Source organism: Labeo rohita, chromosome 1 (assembly GCF_022985175.1).
Source record: "Labeo rohita strain BAU-BD-2019 chromosome 1, IGBB_LRoh.1.0, whole genome shotgun sequence".
In the NCBI taxonomy this organism is placed as follows: domain Eukaryota; kingdom Metazoa; phylum Chordata; class Actinopteri; order Cypriniformes; family Cyprinidae; genus Labeo; species Labeo rohita.
Genome location: NC_066869.1, coordinates 16,517,275 through 16,543,683, shown reverse-complemented (window position 1 = coordinate 16,543,683; position 26,409 = coordinate 16,517,275). Strand labels below are relative to the sequence as shown.

Sequence of the window (26,409 nt, the reverse complement as noted above, 5' to 3'; positions counted from 1 at the left end):
GAAAATCACCTTTAAAGTTGTCCAAATGAAGTTGTTAGCAATGCATATTACTAATCAAAAATTGTTTTTTAACGTATTTACAGTAGGAAATTTACAAAATATCTTCATGGAACATGATCTTTACTTAATATCCTAATGATTTTTTGGCATAAAAGAAAAATCGATCATTTTGACCCATACAGTATAGTTTTGGCTGTTGCTACAAATATACCCGTGCTACTTAAGACTGGTTTTGTGGTCCAGGGTCACATATTGCAGTTGAATGCATTTAAAGTCAACATGAAATCACTATTTGTTTTCTTAATATAGTCAAGTTTGGAAATGTTATGGATACAATGAAGTGCTACGCTGTTTTCTTGTTGAATACTCTCACATTACGAAAGTGAATTGGTTGCAAATGTTTCCCATTGACTTAGGGATCCTCATGAATATTCACACCCTCATAAATATTCAAATACATTCATGCATGCAGTGTTATCATTCTTTGTCATCTTAAAATAGCAGCCTTTATTAGTGCCAGTCATTTATCTCATCTATCTAGACATGATAATGAGCGTCTGGTTGAGCGTGTTCATTTTGACCTTTCTCTTAAAACCGATCTGTGACCGCTGGGTTCAGATCAAAGGACTCTTTTATTGTCTTTTTCTATGATTAGCACACAGACGCACCCGGCTTGAATGGACATGTAGTAAAAAAAGCCGCTCTGATAACACCCAAATGATAAACAAATGATAAGAGCTGCTATGACGAATTGATTCTGAATGTGCTGATTTGCATTCATTTAAAAGTCATGCCTTTCATCTATGAAATTAGACTCTTAGGTGACTGTCTTTTCTAATGGCGTGCTCATGCTGATGAAGAATAGTTGTTTTGGTTAATAATGAATTGTTTTAAAGGGACAGTTCACCCAAAAATTTAAATTCTGTCATAATTACTCCATGTCGTTCCAAACCCGTGAGACCTTCGTTGATCCAAACACAAATTCAAATTTTTTGGATGAAATCCAAAAACTTTCTGACCCTGCATAAACGGCACGCAACTACCACGTTCAAGGTCCAGAAAGGTAGTAAGGACATCATTAAAATAGACTGTGTGACATCAGTGATTCAGCCGTAATTTTATGAAGCTATGAGAATACTTTTGTGCGTAAAGAAAACAAAAATAATGACTTTATAATCTTTGATTGTGCTTTATAATGTTGAAGCGATTTTACTGAAATGTGCTTAACTTTGAGAAGAAGAGAAGATTTTCACTGCTGGTTCTTCATAGAAACAGTCAGGCGTTTGAGGAGGCGATGGAGGTGGAGAAGTGTTCGAGTGGACCAGCAGCGCCCTCTCTAGACTCGGCCACACTTGAAGCCAACAGCTACACGCCCACAACCCCGAGCGCCACACTCATAGAAGATAAAGAAGCGGGTGATTCTTCACACGCTCTTTCTGGTCTCAAAGAGGTCTGTGCGTTTTTGCATACTACATGTACTGCACCGTTCAAAGGTTTTGGGTAGATAGCATTTTTTTAATGCATAGGAACCCTAACAAGAAAGTTCTTATCAGGGTTCCTATGCATTAGAAAAATATTTTATGCAGTATAAAAAAGTATGGAATTTCCATAGGGCCCAGTGAAATTGATTTTATTAATTCCGTTGGATATATATATATATTTTTTGGCAAATTCTATTTTTTCTGTTTTAATTGTTCTGAATTCCTTTTTTTAGTTTACATTTTTCCTAGACTCTGTTTTAATGATTAAATTAAATTTTATTAAAGGAGAAGTCCACTTCCAAAACAAAGATTCACATATAATGTACTCCCCCCATTGTCATCCAAGATGTTCATGTCTTTCTTTCTTCAGCTGTAAAGAAATTATATTTTTTGAGGAAAACATTTCTGCATTTTTCTCCATATAATGGACTGATATGGTGCCCCGATTTTGAACTTCTAAAGTGCAGTTTTAAACGATCCCAGCCGAGGAAGAAGGGTCTTATCTAGCATAACGATCGGTTATTTTCATAAAAATAATACAATTTATATTCTTTTTAATCTCAAACACTCGTCTTGTTTTACTCTGCCTGAACTCTGTTTTTGTTCCGGTTCATGACAATTAGTGTATGTCGAAAAACTCCCATCTCATGTTCTCCCTCAACTTCAAAATCGTCCTATATCACTTTTGTCTTTTTTGTTAAGGGTGTTTGATCTTCTTTGCATGATCGCTTTGCAAAGACTGTGTCAGTACTTCTGCAGCGATGTAGGATGATTTTGAAATGATTTTTTGAAGTTGAGGGAGAAAATACGATTGGAGTTTTTCAACATACCCTAACTGTCTTGAGCCAGAATACACAGAGTTCAACAAGAGCAAGGCACGATGCGTGTTTGAGAATAAAAAATATTTAAGTTGTACTTTTTTTTTTAATGAAAAGAACCGATCATTTCGCTAGATAATACCCTTCTTCCTCGGCTGGGATAATTTACAACCGCATGTAGGGGATCTACAGAAGTCAATTTTGCTCAAAGGGAATCATTTAAGATTGAACAGAATCTCCGTATACAGCGGATCAATGAATCGGTCAGTGATTCATTGAGCGAGCCGTATAACATCAACACTGTACTGGATACTAATATCCAAAATATAGTGAAAACACTATTTCTTAGCACGGTAACAAGGTCGGCAGTTTAAGACATTAATTTATAAGCACAAAACACAAGATACTTCTCTTTTCAATATGAATAGGAATTTATTGGAAAAACCTAAGACATATAAACTAATCTAACACATAGACGCGCATTCACACATTCATACAAGTTGCAGAAAGAGAGAGAGATGAGGAAAGAATGAGTTTAGAAGAGTGAAAATGTGAAATCCCAAGTTTATAGCATACGTATATGCAATTGCTTAGACCTGAACAACCATCAATCATTTAATTAACCCTCGCGTTGAGTTTCTTAGTGAGGTTATTAAACGCTATATTAATGCACCAGTTCAGCTAGAATCTGGAGGTTGTACTTGCGTTGCCTTTGTGTTAAGGGGTTTCCTTTGATGACGTCGTTGCAGAAAGGGGTTCCCCAAGGTTGCTGATTGGTTGGAAGTCCGTGGTCGTTGGAGGTGATGTCTTGGGCGTTGGCTGGATGATGGAGTCGTGTACGCTGGTTGAAGTTTTGAGGCAGGCACGAAGTCTGAGACACGGCTTAGCGGCAAAACTTAACTTAGAACACGAAACTCTCAACGGAAAGAAAAGATTAAAGTAAAAGAAAGAAATGTGACGGTCTCCTCATGTTTTCGTTAGAGGAGTGGCTGGCGTGCAAGCCAGGAAGCGTTCAAAGAACGCAAAAAGCAGCGGCAAATTATGGCAAAAAGCATGGCTAAAAGAGATGGCACGAAGCACAAACTAAAAGCACAAGGTAAGAGCCTGGCCAAAAGCAATGGTTAAACCAATAGCTAAAAGCTAAAGCTAAAAGCTAAAAGCATGGCTAGGAGCGATGGAAATAGCTAAAAGCAAAATTTGATAGTGTCCTGTGGTTTTAAACTCAGCTTTGGACACATCCCAAAATGGTGTCTTGACCAATTAGATGTTGTCTTAACTCAGGATATTGCTATGTTTCTCCTCCCAAAACATAAATCAGCATGTTATCTTATCAGTCACATGGTCAGAATTTTCCCGCTCTTGCAGAGTATAATTTGGCCATGATTCCTATAACATGAATACAACACATTTGACAATGAATTGATTGGTGGAAACATTCAAAGCATGAATTTTCAAACTCATACATACCAAACATGAATATAAACCCTTAAGCTATTCAATAGTTATTAAAAAGGACATACACAACGAGTGATTAGAACATAATAGACAAATGTGTGGGTGGCATACATAGCAGGGAGTTATGCAATGGTCTGATGTTCATTCATATGTCCTTTTAAGCATCATTTTGGTGCATATTTAGGTAAAATGGACAGTCTCTGCCATTCTGTGAACTAAGGGCATGTTCCAAGGAACAAAGGAATTTAGAAGAAACTTGGTCTGGTTCTTGTCTTGGGTGGGGGGAGCACCACCCAACAAAGTTTCCTCATGTGATGGTCCTGATGGGCTGCATCTTTGACCATTAATCTTGGGTTTCTCGCCCCAATATTGATAATCTCCTTCCTGAGATGGGATTATCAATAATTGTGTTCTTTTGTTTTAATGTTGCAAGTTGTTCAAAGCTGTGAAAGTTAGTTGGTTAGGCTTACTTCAGGCTGGCTGGCGCCAGGGTATCCTGGACAGATTTATGACGTGGTTCTGGGCCCCTTTGTGGAATTTGGCTCTTTGGTTTCAACCAAATGTTCTGATTGAATCTTCCATTTGTCTGATTCGCTCTGATACCCTACACGCATTTAAACTGCATTTTGGAAGTTCAAACTCGGGGCACCATATCAGTCCATTATATGAAGAAAAATGCTGAAACGTTTTCCTCAAAAAACATAATTTCTTTACGACTAAAGAAAGAAAGACATGAACATCTTGGATGACAATGGGGTGTTTTTTTGTCAAGATTATAAAAGTTTTGATTGTAAAAGACCGTAATGCATTTCGTAATATGACAACTGGATTGATTTCCATAGTAATGCAGTGTCTGATTTCAAAATGGTCTTCTTGCTTTCAATGGGCTTCTAAGCTTCCAGATGATATATAATTTATGATGACTACTAAAATATGTGATAGAGAAAAAAATACAACGAAAACATTTCTGTTTTTATGATATGATGATATTTTTTTCTCAGAAAGAATGGTAAAATGTTCATTAAGTGACTCTCAGAGCAGTTCTAGCGATTGGATTCATGTGTTCGTGTGCTCATATCCCAATGTGGAAATAATATGGTCCTATTTCCAGGTTTGGATAAGTATGGAAAAAAGAAAACAGTAGGGAAAAATATTTGTGTTTTCCCCCTATTCTGATGATTTCATCAGTAAGTTTAAAGGGTCATGAAACCCCCCCCATTTCAGCACTGTTTAGTTCTCACCATAGTTTTGAAAAATGCTGCAAAAGTGGGCATGGTGCGCTGCGGAGGGAGAAGAGGGGAAAGACTTCGGCATTGCTCAGGCATTTGCACTCTGCGTCGAAAACATATATATCAACGTGCTGTTGCACCTCTATTCACTTTTAAGGCTTATTTTTTTGCATTTATAATCCTTTTGATGGGTAACCTTAAGGAGTTAGTTATGAATGAATCGTGTTTGTGCCGAACTCTGCTTACAAAGCAAACAAAAACAAACAGCCTCCTTCGATCCATTAACGTTTCTCTCAGTTATTGTACGCAATCTCAATGGATGCTAACATTATCATATATGATGTGCAACACAAACACCTCTGCTCAAATCTCAGAAAAAGTAGTCTGGGGTTTCATGAACCTTTAAAGTATAGAAAACATTGTTAAACTAGATAGCATATCCTGTTATTATTTCTGAAATATTTTCTGATTTGATGCTCTAATAAACATGTTATCAACATTATTAGTGTTAATATTTTTGAAAAACATCCTTTTAGGATTCTGTGATGAACAGAAAGTTCAGAACAACAGCATTTATTTCAAATAAAAGTATTTTATAACATTATACGTGCCAATTTTGGTCAGTTTAATGCTTCCTTGCTATCTAAAAATATTCATTTCTTATTAAAAATTTAAAGGTAGCTTTAATCATAATTTGGTAGGATTTTTTTTTATAGGATTTTGGTGATTTAAAGAGACAGTTCACCCAAAAATAACAATTTTGTCATCATTTAATCACCCTGAAGTTGATTTTCATACTTCTGCTGAGCACAAAAGAAGATATTTTGAAGAATGTAACCAAACAGGTTGCAGGTCGCCATTGACTAGCATGGTATGGAAAAAAGTATGGAACTCAATGGCTACCGTCAACTGTTTACTTAGCACCATTCTTCAAAATGTCTTTTTTGTGTTCAGAAGAGAGAAACTCATACGGGTTTAAAATAACATGAAGGTGAATAAATGATCGCAGAATTTTTTTATTTTTGGGTGAACTGTCACTTTAAACATATGGACACAGCACGATTGTATTGTATCCTGATGTTTCTTCTAGTTGGCAGTTCTTTGCTACTTGTCTTATTCCAGAAGCAGCAGGACTCACTCTGCTGTAATGGCTGCTTTTGCTATTATTTGTACCTTCCAGACACATCAGGTGCTCTTTGTTTGCCGTCTAGTTCATCATTTCTCCATCAATGATTTAATACCATTATCTTTTACACATCTGTTTGTTATATATCATACGATATGCTTTCAGTTCTGTAATTTCTCTCTTCTGCACATCTCTTGGTCTATACATATAATTCTATACCTTACTTTTCTGTACTTTTCCTATCTATATTCTTCTACCCTACTGTTTTATACTTATCTATACACTTTTCTATACCCTACTTGATCACATTTCTATGTACTATAATTTTCTCATCTATTTGAAACTGTTTTTTTTGTTTTTAAGACACCCACAAAGAGCCAAAAGGACGAGTCTGATGTGCCACAGAAGAAGCGGATCTTGCCGGCCTGGATGTTGACCATAGCCAAAGGTACTGTCCCCATGGCGATAGAACACTTGTCCCCATAGCAACAGGTCCAGTGTTCTATGTGTTCACACCCATTCAAAAAAAGAACACATCAGCCAGGTCGTCACGGTGACTCTACTTAGCCTGTTATTAAGGAACAAAGTGGAGAAAATGGAGAAGGCATAAAGAGTTAGTCCCTTGTTAAAACATTTACGTTGCTGTGACTCTGACACAGCCTGACTGGCCAGATTTGGCCCAGATGTCCTCCTCATCCTCAGGGCTTCTATCATGCATTCTGCAGCTCTCCAGAAATGCAGATGTATTGCTAATATGCTCGCAGAAAGAACAAGTGTGCTACAGACTTCTTAAACAGCACATTAGCATCAAACCTGTCATATTCAGCACTCCGTCTGGATCCCATGGCACTTTACCCAGCATTCAGGTTTGTTTTCAAGAAAGCTTTCTTGTTCAGCTCGTGTAGGAGCAGATTTGTGTCTTTTTCAAGCCTCTGATACATGATGTCCACTACAGTGAATAAGTGTTTAAAAGCCTTTTTTAACCATTCAGGGTGTGATCTTACATCCTTACACATAATTCTATGTCACGGTCAGCTTTTTCTTTTTTTTTAATTAATGACAGCATAAAATTAGGAAGCGTCGAATTCCACGACATTCAAAAAAGCATCAAATTCCATTATTTATTATAAAAAATGTTTAATATATTAATATAGCATATATATATATATATATATATATGTGTATATATATATATATATATAAAATGTAAATGTGCATATACACACACAGCTTATGCACATTTAAATTTTGTATATAATATAAATTGTATAGAAATATATACAAAATCTATACAAAATATTAAAAATTGTATTAAATAATTAAATAAAAAATGTATAAAATAATTAAATATAAAAATATATAATACAAAATATGTAATATAAGAATATATAAAAAAGATAGAAGATAATATATAAATAATATTTTGTATAAAATAAATATATATATATGTGTGTGTGTGTGTGTATATAATTCAAAATATACAAAAATAAATAAAAGATAAAATGTGTATATATATCTATATAAAATATAATATATATAAAAATATATAAAAATTAAATATAAAAAATATTTCAGAATAAATTATGTGCATAGATATTTTTTATAAAAAAAATATAATTCAAAATATACAAAAATAGATAAACGATAAAATATAAAGATAGTGAAATATGAAATGTATAAAAATAATATAAAAAATATAAAAATAATACAAAATATATAATGATAAAAATTAAACATATTTACAAATACAAAATATACCCCTCCCAAAAAAACAAAAAAAAAACAAAAAAAAAACTGACCCCATTATATTTTGCATGGTTGTGTGTGTGTGTAAGCATAGCTTTATTCTGTTCAAAACATCTTGTGTCATTTTTTTTGTCTTATGTTTCTGAGCACAAGTAGGTCTTGAGACTGAAAGTGCAGTTTGCAATGGGTTCCGGATGCTTTAGTGCATTAGTGAGCGTGTTTAAGGACCATGTAGCCCTTATCAGCAGAGCTGGAGAGCTCTTGTTTGCACCTGCAACAGTCATTTTGGACTGAATCAAAAGCTGAGCAATCACCTTCATGCTCAGTGCACAGTACACACACATACTCGCATTAGACCCTTTGTTTCCTCTGCACGCACTTACCGTGATGGATGGATGTTTGGAGAGACTGACTCATGAGTTATACATTAGCTGTTCTCTTCTCTCTGTCTGCAAAACATCCATGTCACCTCTCATCGCTGACCTTCTCAATGCCACAGGTCACATCTGGAGCCCCTTTTGGGTTTTTTTGGCTCTGTTGTGGTCCTACGGATCATAGAGTGCAGTGTGTAAGCACTGCATCAGGAGACCACGATTTCAGGAAAACCTTTTTTTTTTTCCTGTACTTTTTGCTTTTTATTGTTACTATCTGTTTGTATTTAATTATGTAAAGGCCTAAACATTCAAGTATTGACATTATCCATCAGTAAACAATGTCTTTTTGTCTCTTTTTGAGCAGGTGAGAGCTCAGCGGTGAAAGCGACCCCTACAAAAGCCAAACGAGTTGCTACACCCAAGAGGGCAGCTGGACCCAAACGGGCTCGAGCCACACGGGTGTCATCTGAGGAAGAGGAGGAGGAGGAGGAGGAGGAAGAGATGCCCAAAAGGAAAGCAAAGAGACTGAAGAGTGACTCTGAAGTTGAGTCTAAGCCTCTGGTAAATGAGTTGAGATTGTGTACACAATGTGGGATTATTGACCCCAGAAGATTACAGTATATTCATGTTTATTAATTATATTTTATTATATTGTAATATATAAATACTATAAATTCTTGTTTCATTTTGATAACACACAACATACTACATGCACACACTGAAAAATGGTTCTGAACTGACCCACATGCGCAAAAGAACAATATGAACAGGGTTGCCAGGTTTTCACAATAAAATCCACCCAACCGCTTCTCAAAATTAGTCCAAAACTTGCCCTGTCGTGCTCTGGGGGGGAAAATATAGTTTTGGTAGGGTCGCTTCAAGTCATGGAATTAAAAAACAACCGCAACAACAGTGAAAAAGTAGCCCAGTTCCGCAGGAAAACTGTGGACTTGGCAACACTTGCACAGCACGCTGTCATGAAGAAGTACATTACAGTATATTAATGTACATAAATTATATTGTAGTATATAAATACTATATTATATAAATAATTTAATAACATATTGTTTAAGAATATTATTATATTATATTATATGATTAAAAATGCATTTTTTTTTTAATTAATGATGGCATAAAATTATAAAGGCTAATGAAAATATATTATTTTGGCAAAATATAGCAGTAAAATATTACATATAGCTTAATTTTTTGTTTGAAATATAATTTAAATTTATATGAAAAATAAATGTGCAGAAACTAAATATTTTGTGTGATATGTATATGTATATGTATATATATATATATATATATATATATATATATATATATATATATATATATATATATAATATTTATATATATATATAAATATTTATTTAAGAATTCATCAAAGAAGAGCATTAATTTAATATTTAATAATAGTATAATGTAATATAATATTTAGTTAACATTTTATTAATTTGCGGTTACTTGTTGGAGGCATTGTTTATATAATTTAACATTAATAACATTATGTAAAATTGTAGCAACAACAAATTATAAAAAAAAAACTAAGTAGTAAAATTTAATGATGATGATGTTAATAATAATTATAATTATACTTGCATAATAATAACAACAACAACAATTATTTTATTATTATTATAAACATGATTCTATAATGCTAAAATAACTATTATATTTATTATCAAAGTATTATCATTAATAAATTGTACAATTTATCTATGGACTTTCACAATTTGGTGTTGCTGTCATTTTCTAAAATTTGCAGTATAAAAATACTTTAACTGTAAAAACCATGCACATTTTGTGATTATATTTATATCACTCTTTTGACATATTGTCATTTTGGGAATATTATTAATATTAAATAATAAATATTAATAAATAATAATATAATGAATAAATTCTCATTGTGAAATCTTTGAAATTTTTCTAACTTTAAATAGTTCATTTTATTTGTAAAACCTGTTAGATATGTTTACATGAATTGTCACATGCAGTTAATACCTGCATTTTGTTGCACTGAAATGTAAGCAGAATGGTGTATTTACTGTGCATGCATGTCCTGACAGGATGATGCAACCGCTCCTAAGAGCAGTAGAGTCGGATCAGTCTCAGACGGCGCGAACGGCACCGGTTCGATGGAGCGTGACGATGGGGAGAGAAGAGGAGGTGGCAGGGGAGCTGAGGACAAACCAGGAGCTCAAGCTGAAGACTTACAGACACAGGCAGAAGATGTCAGTGATTCTCAGGCCAGCCAAGGACGCCCACAGAGGTCGAAGATCACAGAGAGCCAAACAAGCACCAGTACGGTGAAAAAGCGCCAGCGAACACCATGTCCTTACGGCAGCTCTTGCTACAGGTACCACAAAACTGAGGCCGCCTGAGGATCCTTGAATGAACTTTTGCTTTTTAAACTTTAGCTTCTTTGACAAGCCAGCGTTTAGACGTTTCTGTTAATAATGGCATAAACATAACTCGAAATATTTCCTGAAAATCAACACTGCATTTGCTTATTACGTTCATCTAGTTGAAATGATCTCGATAAGATGCTAAAATAAGCAAAAGCTCTTCTCAGATGTTTAAAATACGTAAATCGGCTCGTCTGAAATGGTTTGCGTGTTATTTCAAAAACATGAGCACATGTTTTCCCTAACGTCTAATTCTCTGACGTTTATTTTTAATACTAAAAAGCTGAAAGATAAAAACACAAAAATCTGTATTTTAGCCGGAGGCCACTGTCCTCAAACGCAGGGGTGAAGCGTGACATGCACTTGTAAACCGTTTGCATTTGTCTGCGGTTCATTTTTTTGTTGGGACACACATACTTTGCATCTTTTTTCGTCCTTTCTCTCTAAACTGTCTTTTAGGCACAGCCATAAAGATCTAGTTGAAGTGACTTTTTGTGATGGGTCATAGAATGATAATGAACACCAGAAATGCTGCTGAATGGTACTTTAATTTCCTACTAGATTAGCTGTCAGTGTAATTAAGTTGCATGAATGCTTGTGATTGAATTCATTTGCCTTATTGTGTTCCAGCGTGCATTGCACTTCACTCTGCAATTGTGTTTTTCTCTCATCAGGAAAAATCCGGTCCACTTTCAGGAGTGCAGTCACCCTGGAGACAGCGACTATGAAGAAGAGGAGGCAGATGAAGCTGACGATGACAGGCCGGAGTGTCCGTACGGCACTCACTGCTACAGGTGATGACAAATGAGTTTAACAACACAATACCTCATTTAAATGCTTGTTTAGTTTAGTTAATCAAAGTTTTTGATTGTTTGAGTTGAGAATGCATTGTACTCTGAGAAGTTCACTTCCAGAATGAAAATTTCATGATAATTTACTCACGCCCATTTTATCCAAGATGTTCATGTCTTTCTTTCTTTAGTCAAAAAGGAATGAAGGTTTTTGAGGAAAACGTTCCAGGATTTTTCTCTATATAGTGGACTTCAGTGGGGATCAGCAGGTTGAAGGTCGAAATTGCAGTTTCAGTGCAGCTTCAAAGGACTCTACATGATCCCAACCGAGGAATAAGGATCTTGTCTACCAAAACGATTGGTCATTTTCTCGGAAAAATACAAATGTATATACTTTTTAACCACAAATGCTCATCTTGCACTAGCTTGACCTCACGCATTACACATGACGTAGGTGGAAGTACCAACCCAGTGTTTACTAAATGTGCAAAGAAAGTCAAACCCTTTACAAAAATGGTAAAACAACAATGTTGGATGATTTTGAAGTTGGAGGAAAAAATTAGTTTTTTTCACTCTACCCTACTTTTTTGAATCGAAGTATTATTTAATGTGTGAAGATGCGCATGTGCATTGCAGAGCTAGTGCAAGACGAGCATTTGTGATTAAAAAGCATATAAATTATTTTTTTCTTTTAAAGGGGTAATCAGATGTCCATTTTCCACAAGTTGATATGATTCTCTAGGGTCTTAATGAAAAGTCTCTAACATGCTTTGGTTAAAATTTCTCAATGGTAGTGTAAAACAACACCTTTTTTACCTTTATCATCCTGTTCTGGTCAAGGTTGCTTTAAATGTTAATGAGCTCTGCTGGCCCCGCCCCTCTCTTCTCTCTGTGGAGTGACGAGCCTGTTTACTTTAGCCTCATTTAGCCGCTAAACTTGCTAACTAGCATGTTATTAGGAAAGGCGATCGCAAAGATTCATTAAAAAAAAACGCTTATACTCACTTCTGCTGTAAGTGAATCTGGATCACGAATGATTCGCGCGAACATAGACGGATATATGTAGATCGGGAGGCGCATTCCCTTCACAAACAAACGTAATCCACTGCATCTTCAGCGGCTCAGATGTCGGGAGTAAATGACGACCACTACGTTCATTATTACATCCAGAAACACAACACCTCAATCGCTCAATCTGTGATATTCTTGTCTAATTTACATCCCTGCTCTGGCATTAAAGCAATGGAGGTCGGACTATTACAGCTGATGTAAGGCGGTTCTGAGGTAAGACGCTCATGTCAATCAACTATTGTGGGAGCGGCCACTGAGAATGGCTCGATTTGAAAAAGGGGATATTATTTTTACAGATTAATTAAAAACCACTGCATGGACTTTTATCATTATAGGGTAGATTTGTACATACACTGCAAACACACATTAATGTTCAAACAACATGTAAAATTAAACTTAGCATCCGATGACCCCTTTAAAAAAATGACAGATTGTTTCGTTAGATAAGACCCTTATTCCACGGTTGGGATCGTGTAGAGCCCTTTGAAGCTTCAACCCTATTGGCCACCATTGAAGTCCACTATATGGAGAAAAATCCTGGAAGGTTTTCCTCAAAAACCTTAATTTCTTTGCAACTGCTAGAAAGAAAGACATGAACATCTTGAATGACATGTGGGTGAGTAAATAATCCGGAAAGTTTCCTTCTGGAAGTGAACTTCTTTAAATATGCACTAATTTGCATACATTTTCAGACCAGAAGTCTGAATGTTGGATAAAGCCAGGCTAAATTTTTCATTTTTCAGTTTTTTGATAATTTTTGATAATGACAATTTTGATAACATTAGGCTGTGTTCACACTGCAGGAAAATGTGGCCCAATTTTTTTTTGCTCATGTGATCCTTGACAGTGTCTGTTTCATGACAGTTTGAACAGCACAAACCACATTGAATCTGCTCTTTTCGCAAACGTTCACACTGCCGTTCACACTGATTTCTATGTATAGCTGTTCTCGGTTTGGTTTTAAATATGTTCACAATTGACACAGTAGAGACGAAAATGTGGAAAGTCGTTATTTTTGTTTTCTTTGCGCACAAAAAGTATTCTCATAGCTTCGTAAAATTACAATTGAACCACTGATGTTGCATGGACTACTTTGTCGATCATCTTGGTACTTTCCTGAGCCTGGAACATGGCAGTACCCTTGCTGTCTCTCGGAGAGTCAGAGACCTCTTGGATTTCATCAAAAATATCTTAAATTGTGTTCCAAAGATGAACGAAGGTAGTACGGGAACTACATGAGAGTGAATAATTAATGATATAATTTTAATTTTGGGGTGAACTGACCCTTTAAGTAGCACGGGTATATTTGTAGCAATAGCCAAAAATACATTGTATGGGTGAAAATAATCGATTTTTTTTTTTTTTTTTTTTCTATGCCAAAAATCATTAGGATATTAAGTAAAAATCATGTTCCATGAAGATATTTTGTAAATTTCCTACCATAAATAGATCAACTTAATTTTTGCTTAGTAATATGCATCGCTAAAAACTTAAGTTGGACAACTTTAAAGGCGATTTTTCTCAATATTTTGATTTTTTTTGCACCCTCAGATTCCAGATTTTCAAATAGGTGTATCTTGGGGAAATATTGTCCTTGATGTATTGCCATACATTCATGGAAAGCTTATTTATTCAGTTTTCAGATGATGTATAATTCTCAGTTTTAAAACATGTACCCTTATGACTGGTTTTGTGGTCCAAGGTCAGATTCCATGTGGTTTGTGCTGTTCACACTGTCATGGGCCTGCAGTGTGAATGTAGCCTTGGAGTCAAATGTTTTCACAAACCATAAATTTCACCATAAATTAGAAAATACTCTAAATATATATATATATATATAGAAAATAGAATATAGAAATATAGAATATATATATAAAATTTTCTATTTCCTATATATATATATATATATATATATATATACACACATATATATATATATATATACATATATATATATATATATATATACATATATATATATACATATATATACATATATATAAAATTTTCTCTATATATATATATATATATATATATATATATAAATATAAAAAGCTAATTTTGAGAAGACAACCTTAGATATGTATAGATAAAGTGTAATACAATACACACTTGAAAATGTGTATTTTGGATGCTTTCTTTCCACTTGTCTGAAAGAAGGAAGATGTTAAGGAACAAAATTGGCCAATTCATGAAACGACAATGGATTTGCTGTAGTTTCCTACGTCAAATGAGAACTCTATTAGATTAAGTGTAATTCTAGCATTTGTTTAAAGTTTCTTTGTGCTTGCCTCTATTTTAGGAAGAATCTGCTTCACAAGAAAGATTACAAACACACTAAATCACCACGTGAGTATTTTTAAAAGTGAATTGTGTGCCACAGTTAAATACATGGAGAAAGATGAAGGTTTTTCGTAGATCCCGAGCTTTAAGGTTAACAATATTAAAACTGATGCCTTACCCCACCGCTAATTATAAGTAAAAGGTTTCAGTCTGTCCTCAGCCTTAAACTGAATAATGTCATATTTACTTCCATTTACGTCCTGTTTGGCAATAAATTCAAATATAGAGAAATTGGAGTTAAGCGAGTCACTCCTCAGCCCTTAGTAATTTGTGCCAGAATTTTTTTTTGGGGGGCAGTGTGCCATTTCTTGACTGTGCATGCTAAATCACCCACATTATTGCTGTACTAATGTGAAATAAATTGTTTTCATCCAAGCCGGAAAAGAAAAATCTTAGTTGCACTTTCCAGAGCGCAGTCGCTAATTCCTAAAAAATGCCATCAGTCTTCTTGCCTGTCTTCTCTGCTCTCCTCTGTGCTGTCTAATTTGGATTGATGGATCTGTCGAGCAGCGCAAAAATTCCACTGCAGGCTGCGCCGTTGATGTGAGAGGTGTGAGATGTGATCATCATCTGGATCGCTGTCAGGGTTATACAGTGTTTTTCCTGCATTTAAGTTTTCAGCAGGAATACATTTTGCAGTGGAAACTGCGAAAGCTGCATGAGGCACTTGAATTAGACACACAAATCTCTACTTTGCAGTCTTCTCCGATCACCTGGGGCCTCATTTATAATCGTTGGGTATGCACAAAACATGCCCTGAAATAGGCATACACCACTTCCTACGCACAAGATGATTTATACAAACAAACTCAGACCCATGCGTATGCACGCTTTTACTGCAGTGAGCGAAAATATGAAGCATTTTAAACTCTGAAATTTTATATAAACATTTAGACTAAAAATGATAAATTATGCACACTTACTTCGATATTACGACAGGTGCTGATGGATTCGGAGGTTGAGCGGTCCATCGGCCGGTTTGAATAGCTCCAATGATAATACTGTACAACTACTGCTGCACGAAGATGTTAATATTGTGTGAAGGCAGACACCTTCAGTATTTTCTGAAAATTTGTATTTGAAGGATAGAATGTAAAGTAAACGGCAAGATTTATTTTGTAAATATTTTGCTAAAAAAAATTTAGATGCACGTTTCAAATACAGAAGGTTTTAGATCGACAAACAGAACGAGAAAATTCAAAAATCTAAACTTTTTTTTTTTTAAATTGAACTTTTAATTCATTAAAGAATCCTGAAAAAAAAAAAAAAAAAAAAAAAAAAAAAAAAGTATCATGGTTTTCACAAAAATAGTACAACTGTTTTCAGCATTGATAATAATCAGAAATGTTTCTTGAGCAGCAATTCAGCTTATTAGAATGATTTCTGAAGAATGATGGAACGCTAAATATTTTATAGATATTTACATTTTGTAAATATTTTGTCAGTGATGCACCGAGTCAGACAACTGCATTTACACAGCAAAATGTAAGTAGGCCAAACTACCCTATATAAATTCCCTGAAACATATGTTTACCTTATCAGCAATACGGCATAAAATTGATTTAAAACTATTAAAATAGCCTAGTATTTGGCCAGTGGAAAAGAATGAATCAACTCTTTTTTAAAAAAAAAAAAATTTTTAAGTATTTTATACAATTTAGTTTTAGAGGATATTTTGAAATATTTATTTTTTTTAACATAACAAGGATACTGGAAGATTTTTAGCAGTGTAATGTGTATGGCACAAATAGCATTTATAGTCCTTATAGCATTTATATTTTCCTACCTCTGACGGTGTTAAAAATGTCACATGGATGGAAATATGCATGGAAATGATATGCAGATGAAGTTATGCATAGTAAAACTAGGCGTTGTAAGCTCCATGATGATTTCGGGGAGGAGACGAAGTGGAGATGCATGTACGCACAATCTTTGACTGGGGTTTATAAAGGGATTTTTGCGCAGGTTCTGGCATACGAATGGTTTTATAAATCTGAAAACATTTGTACTTACGCAAAATCTAGCTTTTGAAATCTATGGAAAGTTTTATAAATGAGGCCTCAGGTGATAATAGAGTGCTTTAAATCTAAAAAAAAAAAAACTTCTTTAAAAACGGAACACACACACACAAAAAATAGATATGTTTCAAAAACATTTCGGAATCTACAAACAGAACGAGAAAATTCTAAATTCTAAACTTTTAGAATAAACTTTTTAAAAATTTTTGAACTTTTTATTCATCAAAGATTCCTGAAAAACAAACAAAAGATGTATCATGGTTTTCAGCATTGATAATAATCAGATGTTTCTTGAGCAGCAATTCAGCATATTAGAATGATTTCTGAAGGATCACATACATTACCACTCAAACGTTTTGGATCAGAGCTTGTAATGTTTTTAAGTCTCTTATGCTCATCATAACTGCATTTATTTGGTCAAGAAAAAAATACAGCAAAATGTTATTACAACATAAAATAATGGTTTTTGTTTTAAAATACTTTATAATAAAAAATAATTTATTCCCGTGATGCAAAGCCTTTTTTTCCAGTCTTAAGTGTCACATGATCCTTCAGAAATCATTCTAATATGCGAATTTATTATTAGAATTATTAATGTTGGAAAAAGTTGTGCTGCCAAATGTTTTTTTTTTTTGCAACCTGTGATACTTTTTTTCAGGACTCTTTGATGAATAGAAAAGTTAAAAAGAACATAATTTATTTAAAATAAAAATCTTTTCTAACAATACACGCTACTGTTTAAAAGTTTGGGGTCAGTAAATTTTATTCTTTCTTTTTTTTTTTTTTTTGAAAGAAATTAATAATTTTATTCACCAAGGATGTATTAAATTAATAAAAAGTGATAGCATAGATTTACACTGTTAGAAAAGATTTATATTTTGAATAAATGCTGTTCTTTTTAACAGGTTCCAAAACAAATATTTGGCAGCACAAGTGTTTCCAACACTGATAATTCTAATAATAAATCAGCATATTAGATTGATTTAGATATGATTTCTGAAGGCTCATGCTGGAGTAACAGCTGATGAAAATTCAGCTTTGCATCACAGGAATAAATTATATTTTAAAGTATATTAAAATACAAACCATTATTTTATATTGTAATAACATTTTGCAGTATTTTTGATCAAATATATGTCTTAATGAGCATAAGAGACTTCTTTAAAAAACATTACAAGTCTTAATGATCCCAAACTTTAGAGCGGTAGTGTTTCTATATATGTATGCATGTATCTTATAGTATATAAATCATTTTATATATAAATATAATTGTATATTACATATTAATCATGATTAATTGATTTGACAGCCCTAATTTTGATAGTTAAATAAATACGGTATATAAATTGCAGCCTTGATGAGAATGAGACTTCAAAAACATTAAAAAATCTTTTAAAAAGTGTAGACAAGCTTATAAACATGTATTTGTTGATCATTTAAGTTAAACAGTTAATTAAAATAGTGTATAGTCAATCAGCTCTATCACATAATCTAACGTGAAATGGCATTTTGACCGAGGAAAAGTCCTGTTATATAAGCGCAGCAGCCTGGAGTGAGTCAGGATGAAAGCTCTCTGGCATTTTCCCTAAAAATCATCACATCTTAATCCTCATCCGAAGGGTTTTGGGGTTTCTCGTATCTGTAATTTAATTTAAAATGACTAGGTATGTTGCATCTGCCATCACTTAGATTTAGCAATCACGTCCTGGATCACTATACAGAGCTATGAATGTGCGACCAGCAGCTTTGGTCATCCGAGATGCAATTGCTTTGACGTTCTGAGATGAAGAATAAACAATATGTTTACTGTTCCAACTCATGCATATTTAACACCACAAATCCTTGCGCCCCATAAAGCCAGAGTCTGAATCATTTTCCATGGGACTGAATGTTTGGTGAATAACCTGAGGCTCCTCTGGGCCATAGTCACATTTAACACAATTAAACGTCTCTTAAACTAATTGAAAACATGCCGCGTCGACCCTGGGGAGGAACAGACTGCGCATATCGGCGACAACATCAGTCAAAAACGAATATAAGGAGAAACATCTACCAAGCTTTTGTGATTATTAACAGTCACCAATAGTTTCACTAGTACGTGATTAGCATTTACAGCTTCATGAAGTCAGACTATTTTGCTTCTTTTTTTCCAACAAATGGTGTATTGCGTGCCGAACGCCTTAAAAAACCCCCGCCTGAAACCACAGGCGCTCACAGCACAGCTGTTTTAAGAACATGATCATACTCAGAAGATCTTAAAGTTTGTAACCATGCAGCTATACAAGATGTTTCTTCTTAAACCATGTTTTGGGTGATCACAAGGGGTCAGTGCGATCTACAGGTGTAAACCGGGTCCAAAATCTTTCATTCAAACCACATTTCATGCCATTTTATTTCCCCAGCCAAGACCGCTGCAGCTGCTGATGAGGATGAGGATGAGGATGAAGATCAATATGAAAACAGTTTTATTAATGACGAGAGTGAGGAGGAAGAGGTGGATGAAGACTCGGACTACGTGCCTGAATCGGACGACGGTGGCAAAGAGGACATTAAACGGTTGCAGAAAGAAGCAAAAGCATTCCTCAGGAGGAAGAAGTGACTTGCCTTTAGGGTATTTTCCATGAAAACAGCTTCTTCACACTAATCTTAAAACGACTATGAAACACCTCACACTCTCTAAGGAGGCATTTTATTAAGTGTTAGGTTACTTTCATGACCTTTTACTTTATTATTTTAAGGAATAGTTTATTACATGCTAGTCCAACCTAGAAACACAGTACATGTGTGCATATATACAGTTGAGGTCAAAGGTTTACATCCCCCTTTCAGAATCTGCAAAATGTTAATTATATTGTTTATTTAGTACTGACCTAAATAAGATTTTTCACATAAAATATGTTTACATATAGTCCATAGTAGTCGGATTTATAAAAATGACCTGGTTCAAAAGTTTTCATACACTTGACTCTTAATACTGTGTTGTTACCTGAATGATCAACAGCTGTGTTTTTTGTTTAGTGATAGTTGTTCATGAGTCCCTTGTTTGTCCTGAGCAGTTAAACTGCCTGCTGTTCTTCAGAAAAATCCTTCGGGTTCCACAAATTTATTTCTGTGTATTTGAACCCTTTCCAACAATGACTGTATGATTATAAGATCCATCTTTTCACACTGAGGACAACTGAGGGACTCATATGCAACTATTACAGAAGGTTCAAACACTCACTGATGCTTCAGGAGGAAACACAATGCATTAAGAGCTGAGGGTGAAAACTTTTTGAATTTAAAAATCAGGGTAAATGTAACTTATATTGTCTTCTGGGAAACATGTAACTATCTTCTGTAGCCTCTGAAGGGCAATACTAAATGAAAAAAATAAGATATTTAGGCAAAATAAGAAAAATTTACACATCTCCATTCTGTTCAAAAGTTTTCACCCCCAGCTGTTAATGCATCGTTTTTCCTTCTGAAGCATCAGTGAGTCTCTCAGTTGTCCTCAGTGTGAAAAGATGGATCTCAAAAATCATAGTCATTGTTGGAAAGGGTTTAAATACACAGAAATGAATTCAGGCAGTTTAACTGTTCAGGACAAACAACGGACTCATGAAACAAACAAACAAACAAACAAACAAACAGCTGTGGATCATTCAGGTAACAACACTGTATGAAGAATCAAGTGTAAGTAAACTTTTGCATGGGGTCATTTTTATAAATTCAACTATTATTTTTTCTCGTGGACTATATGTAAACATCTTTTATGTGAAATATCTTGTTCAGGTCAGTCCTAAATAAACAATAACATGCATTTTGTATGATCAATCTTATTTTGATAAAATAATTAACATTTTGCAGATTTTGAAAGGGGGATGTAAACTTGTGTGTGTGTATATATATATATATATATATATAGTATAGTATAGTATAGTAAAAGATCTGATCTTTCTGTGTAATTAATGACATGATTTTCATTTTTTGGGGGAGTGTGCACTATTACTTAAACTCTCAGTGAATCTTTTTACGAAATTTTGTGTTTGTTTTTATTTGTTTGTTTTTAGATCCAACTGTTTTTAGTGTTTTCTCTTATCTCGCCTATGTGAGAGTTTTTGTACCGGCTGCTACTTTATAAATCTCTTTTTTGATGATTTGTAAGATTTCAGGTGATTATAGTTTTGTGGGGTTTTATTTTTTTACCGACTGCCTGTTTATTTTTACTGCTGAGTCTTGATTAGACCAAGATTTAGAGTCATAGGAAAAATAAACACTATTATAAACATAGGCGAACCAGTATCTACATTCATTTTAGTACCAATGTTTTTTAACTGCTATGATTACAACAGCATAATGGTGATTTATACATATTGCTTTCATCATTATTTATGTGCAGTGACATTTATAGTGCAAGAGCTAAGGTAAAAGCATAACATTGCTGCTTTATGAGTTTGACTTCCTCACTGAAATAAGAGATTTGGAACACCACTTAGAGAGTAATAACTAGCACTCTTTAGGTGAATTGCTCAAGATTAAATAAACATTATGAGTTTGCCTTATCTGCCTCGCAGCGTTAAAACTTAGAAGAAATTCGGTTAGAATGCATCCTGTCTTTAAGAACAGCATTCGCATTGGAAAGATGCCTTAAAGGTATAGTTCCCCCAAAAACCATGATTTGCTTACCCTTAAGCCATTTCAGACAAATACACTGCCCTCCAGAAGTTTGGAAACGCCCTAGAAAAGTGTGGTTGTGGACAATATTGGCATGAGTCCTTTTTAATTTGTGATACAAATTTCTGAAGATACAACACAAACTACGAAAACATATTTTATTACATAAACAGTTTATACATAGAAAAAACTGTAACTTTTCAATTCATCAAAATATCCACAATTAGCAACTATTACAGCTCTGCATAATCTGGGCCTAAATTCATTATATTCTAAACTTAATTGGCAATCAGTTGTTGAAGCTATTAAGGTGTGCTGACCCAAAAATCTTTTAAAAACCTGGGCCATGTTTAAACCAGTAACCAGGCATCACAGCATGTCTGACTTTGACATGTATATATTGCCATTATTATGTAATCAAAATGAAAATTATTATTGACAATTGACATTGTCTTTAGTGATAATGTCAAGTTACTTTAATGTATTTGCACCAAAAAATGATAAGGATTTATGCTAATATCGTCCAAAACCACACTTTGCCAGGGGTGTTTCCTTAAAAATAGTTTCTGATGTCCTAGGGGTCAAATTAGTTGATTGTCCTTTGATTGCAGTCTTTGGGGTTCCTTCTCAATGTCAGCCTTTAAGTCGGAGACAGGCTGACATTGTGGCTTTTGCATCTCTTGTTGCCAGGCGTAAAATACTGTTGTCTTGGACCTCCTCACAACCCCCTTCTGTTTCATTGTAGCTAAAACATTTAGCCTTCTTTTTAAAACTTGAAAAAAATAAATACAATATCAGAGGTAGGAGAGAATTGTTTTTTGAAAAATGGCAACAATTTATCACATTCTTTAATGATTTAAAAACCTTAGATGTGGATTGAGTGGAAGTGTATATATATATATATATATATATATATATATATATATATATATATATATATATATATAGATATATATATATATACATATTGAGAGATATATTGTTATTTTATTTATTTATTTATTTTGTAAATTATCATTATTTGTATTTTTTTTATTTATTTTTTTTTTCTTTTATGTATGTATAATGCACACTGTATGTTTTTGTTTGTTTTGTTAAAATGTAAAACGCAATTTGCAACAATAAGAATTCCATGACTAAAAAAAAAAAAAAAAAAAAAAAACTGTGCTGGCTCTTCCAAGCTTTATAATGGCAGTGAATGGGTGTTGAGATTTCAAAGTCCAAAAAAGTGCGTCCATCCATCATAAAAAGTGCTCCACATGGCATCCATATTTTTTACATCCTACGTAATCCGCTGATGACTTTCTCGTAAAAGCGTACGACAGTTAGGGAAAGCTAGAGATTACAGTTTATAAAGTTTTATACATGTATCTTTTTCATACACAAACGTGTCTATTTGCGTCAGAAGGCCTTTATTAACGCCCTGGAGCTGTGTGGAGCACTTTTTATGATGGATGGATGCACTTTATTGGACTTCAAAATCTCAACACCTATTCACCGCTATTATAAAGCTTGGAAGAGCCAGGACATTTTTTAATATAACATTCGTTTGAAAGAAGAAAGTCATATACACCCTTTGGGGCAGTCGTGGCCTAATGGTCAGGGAGTCAGGCTTGTAATTGAAAAGAGTCCCAGGTCCAGCAGGGATTGAAGGTGGGGGAGTGAATAACCAGCGCTCTCTCCACCCTCAATACCACGACTGAGGTGAGTCCCTTGAGCAAAGCACCGATCCCCCACTGCTCCAGGTGTGTTCACGGTGTGTGTGTGCGTGTTTGTTCACTACTCACTACTGTGTGTGTGCACTTGGATGGGTTAAATGCAGAGCACAAATTCCAAGTATGGGTCACCGTACTTGGGCCACACGTCACATCACGTCCTTTTTTCACGTCCACGTCACGTCACGTCCTAAATAATGCTGTAATTTTTATTTTTGGATGAACTATCCCTTTAAAATACTGTCTGGGTAGGCAGCTTGCATTGCTTCTGAACAGCCTCCAAAAGCAAAGACCTCTCCATGAATTATTACGTTTCTAATTCCAGACCAAAGCCATGTAGCCTGCAGTGTTTGAGAACATTTTTTCGGAGATTTGCTGTGGCTGAACAAGTACAAGTGACTGGATGGAGAAGAAAACAAATCTTAAATGGGAAATCCATGATTTTGAGATAAAGCAGTTTCCGAGCCATTGTGATTTAAGAGTCCATTCAGAAAGCACAAATAAACGAACATGTGAGCATTCAGGAGAGGAACTGTTGATCTAAACAGATCAAGACTTAGGTATAGCCATTGTGTCTTTTGTTCCGTTGAATATTTTGGACTTTTGTCTGTTGTATACAGACCATTCTTGCACTTGGCCTGTTGATAAAGAGCTTTGTTTCCGTTTTGTAAGATAAAGCATCGACAGCCAAAATTGAGCTTTAATTAGAAGTGCTTGTTCAAGTGCACTTTGAGTATGCAATTGATTTGCAACGCTCCGTGTTGGAGATCTGCCTCATGACTGATGCGTCCGACAAGCATCCGAATCTGAAGTCGAAATTTGGAGTGCATCACAAAACCTAGTGTTTGGACCAGGACTTGTTACCTGATGAAATCAAAAAATGTCAAAATCAGTGAGAACAGAATGTAACAGGGCAATTTTTCTAGACATTACAGCTCAAAAACAATTAGAAAATAGTCTAGTCGACCTAGAATAACCTTGATTGATTCTTTCACCTCGACGCTCTGCATTGCTTCATCAGCTGTTGCGCTCTAGGTGTTTTCAACATCAGGCCATTAGTCCATCAAAGCAGGATCTGAAGGAGCTCGGTCTGGGTTGAATTGAGACTCTTTCTGAGGGCGATGGTCCTGACAATCAGTGCCAGCTGCCATCCCTCCCGTCTCCATGGCGATGATTCTTGTGAATGCTGTTTCTTTCTGCTGTCTAAGGTTATTAAACACACTGTAGGAGGGAGGATATGTTGTGACAGTTGCTTTTAGTTGTGCTCGCTCATGAAATGAACCAGACGTTTAGTCTTTCTGGAAACATTCGCTCCATTCCAACACCGCAGCAAGCTGTAAGTTTGTCCCAGAACCTAGGTAGGGTAATTAGGCCGACATCTAGAATCATTTACTTTGGCAGCACTGCATGTGTCCTTTAAAACTCTATTACAGTCACTGGAAATCAAGTTTTCAAACCTTTGTATGAGTCATATGTGTGAGCATTCAAAATAACTCACTTAGAGAGTTCCACGCTATTTAGGATGCTCCCTCAGAAGACGGTAAGGGAGCTCGCTAGGATTTGGAACAGAGCCGACGGGCCTCTTTTATACAACACAAGCAGAACAATTTTCAGAGTAAATTGTTAGTAATTATAATTTTAATAATAATGTTTTAAAAAAATTGCTGAATGTTGTTATATTTATATTTCAGGGTTTTTTTTAATATTTAAAAAAATTGTTTTATTTTTTAATATAACTCCAGTTGTTTTCATCCGAAAGAAGAAAGTCATGCACACCTAGGATGACTTGAGGGTGAGTAAATCATTTATAAGCAGAACAATTTTCAGAGTAAATTGCTTATAATAATTTTAATAATAATGTTTATAATTAATAAATTACGCACTTATATTTATAAATATATTTATATAGTTAATAATATGAATCACGAATCTTTGCAATATTTGAATCAACATTTAAAAAAAACATTAACACTTTAACAATAGTTTCATTAGTATTAGTTCATTAGGTATCATTAACAATGACTTTTACATAATATATTAATCTGTTAATTTTTACATATACAAATACACATAAATTACCACTTTCTATCTATCTGTCTATCGTGTCATGTATATGTATTAGTGTATGTAAAAATTAACAATAAATTATGTAGAAGTACTGGTCACAAACTTATGTTTTAAGTGTGTGCATATAGTTTAGCAAAAAATGTAATTTATTTTTTAATATTTTTATTTTGACATTTTAAAAATTGTTTATAGACATATATGTATATTTTTACACCACATAAAATTGTTAGGTAATGATGCAAATGGTTTAGCAAAAATATTTTTTTTTTAAATGTGCATTTTTAACAAATATTTTTGTATTTTTACATTTTAAAAATTGATAATAAATAATGCTACATGCAAATAAAAAAATATTGTCATACATAGTGGACTTATGATGGCAAATTGGCAATATGCATAGTAATTTCTGAAAGGATAGAAGAATGCTCTTCAAATTATGTATATTTATTATATTTTCAATATTATTTGTAGTTAATTTTTTATATTTCTTAATTTTTGTGTTTTTTGTCTTAATATTTTTAATTAATATAATTTTTTCTTAGATCTTTCTTTCTTTTAAGAGAGAAGAAACAATTTAAAGTTGTGAAGTTTTTATGTGCGCCATTGTTTTGGATTCCTAATCCGTCTCACGTTCCTCAAGCGGTTCTAATTCATGCCGCTGGCGGTCTGACTGTACTGAATCATGGCGCACAGATTAAATTGAACCCATTTTGTACTTCACCCAGTCACTATACAGGATTTAAAGCTGATCTCTAAGAGCGTGAAATAACAACATGCTACCAACACAGGCTCATTCCTGACCTCCCATCTGTCAGTGCAGTCACAATTACAAAGCCTATTTTTTGTAGATGTCAGTTTTTTTACATTTCAGTGAGATGAATGTGATATCTCGTGGTATTTTTGGCTTAACCTTAATCCCCGCAGACACACTGTTTGTCCTGGACAGGAGAGAAGAGAGGCACAGATCGGCCGCGTGTCCACCCTCAAGACCGAAGACAAACAAACTTCAGAACCATTTGTTTTCACATGATGTTCCACACATTTATTCTTGCGTTGTGCCTTGAGATGGAAAATTGTGTTTTGAGCATAAGCATATTCATCTGCA

General features: G+C 34.3%; 1 protein-coding gene across 5 annotated transcripts in view; it reads left to right on the top strand.

The window, feature by feature from the left end:
* Positions 1-26,409, top strand: part of aplf (aprataxin and PNKP like factor) — a 51,261-nt gene that overhangs the window by 6,539 nt on the left and 18,313 nt on the right. For 2 of the 5 annotated variants that reach the window (XR_007829967.1, XR_007829966.1), the window contains exons 5-11: positions 1,270-1,450; positions 6,473-6,557; positions 8,594-8,790; positions 10,305-10,594; positions 11,318-11,437; positions 14,808-14,854; positions 19,269-19,477. Coding sequence is in view for 3 of the 5 variants with exons in the window: in XM_051138694.1 (XP_050994651.1) it covers positions 1,270-1,450; positions 6,473-6,557; positions 8,594-8,790; positions 10,305-10,594; positions 11,318-11,437; positions 14,808-14,854; positions 19,269-19,465 (1,117 nt within the window). In the remaining 2 variants the exon portion in view is untranslated. Of the gene's footprint in view, positions 1-1,269; positions 1,451-6,472; positions 6,558-8,593; positions 8,791-10,304; positions 10,595-11,317; positions 11,438-14,807; positions 14,855-19,268; positions 22,317-23,562; positions 23,582-24,979; positions 24,998-26,409 lie in introns of those variants that run through there. The other 3 variants (XM_051138694.1, XM_051138618.1, XM_051138779.1) reach the window with 3 other exon arrangements.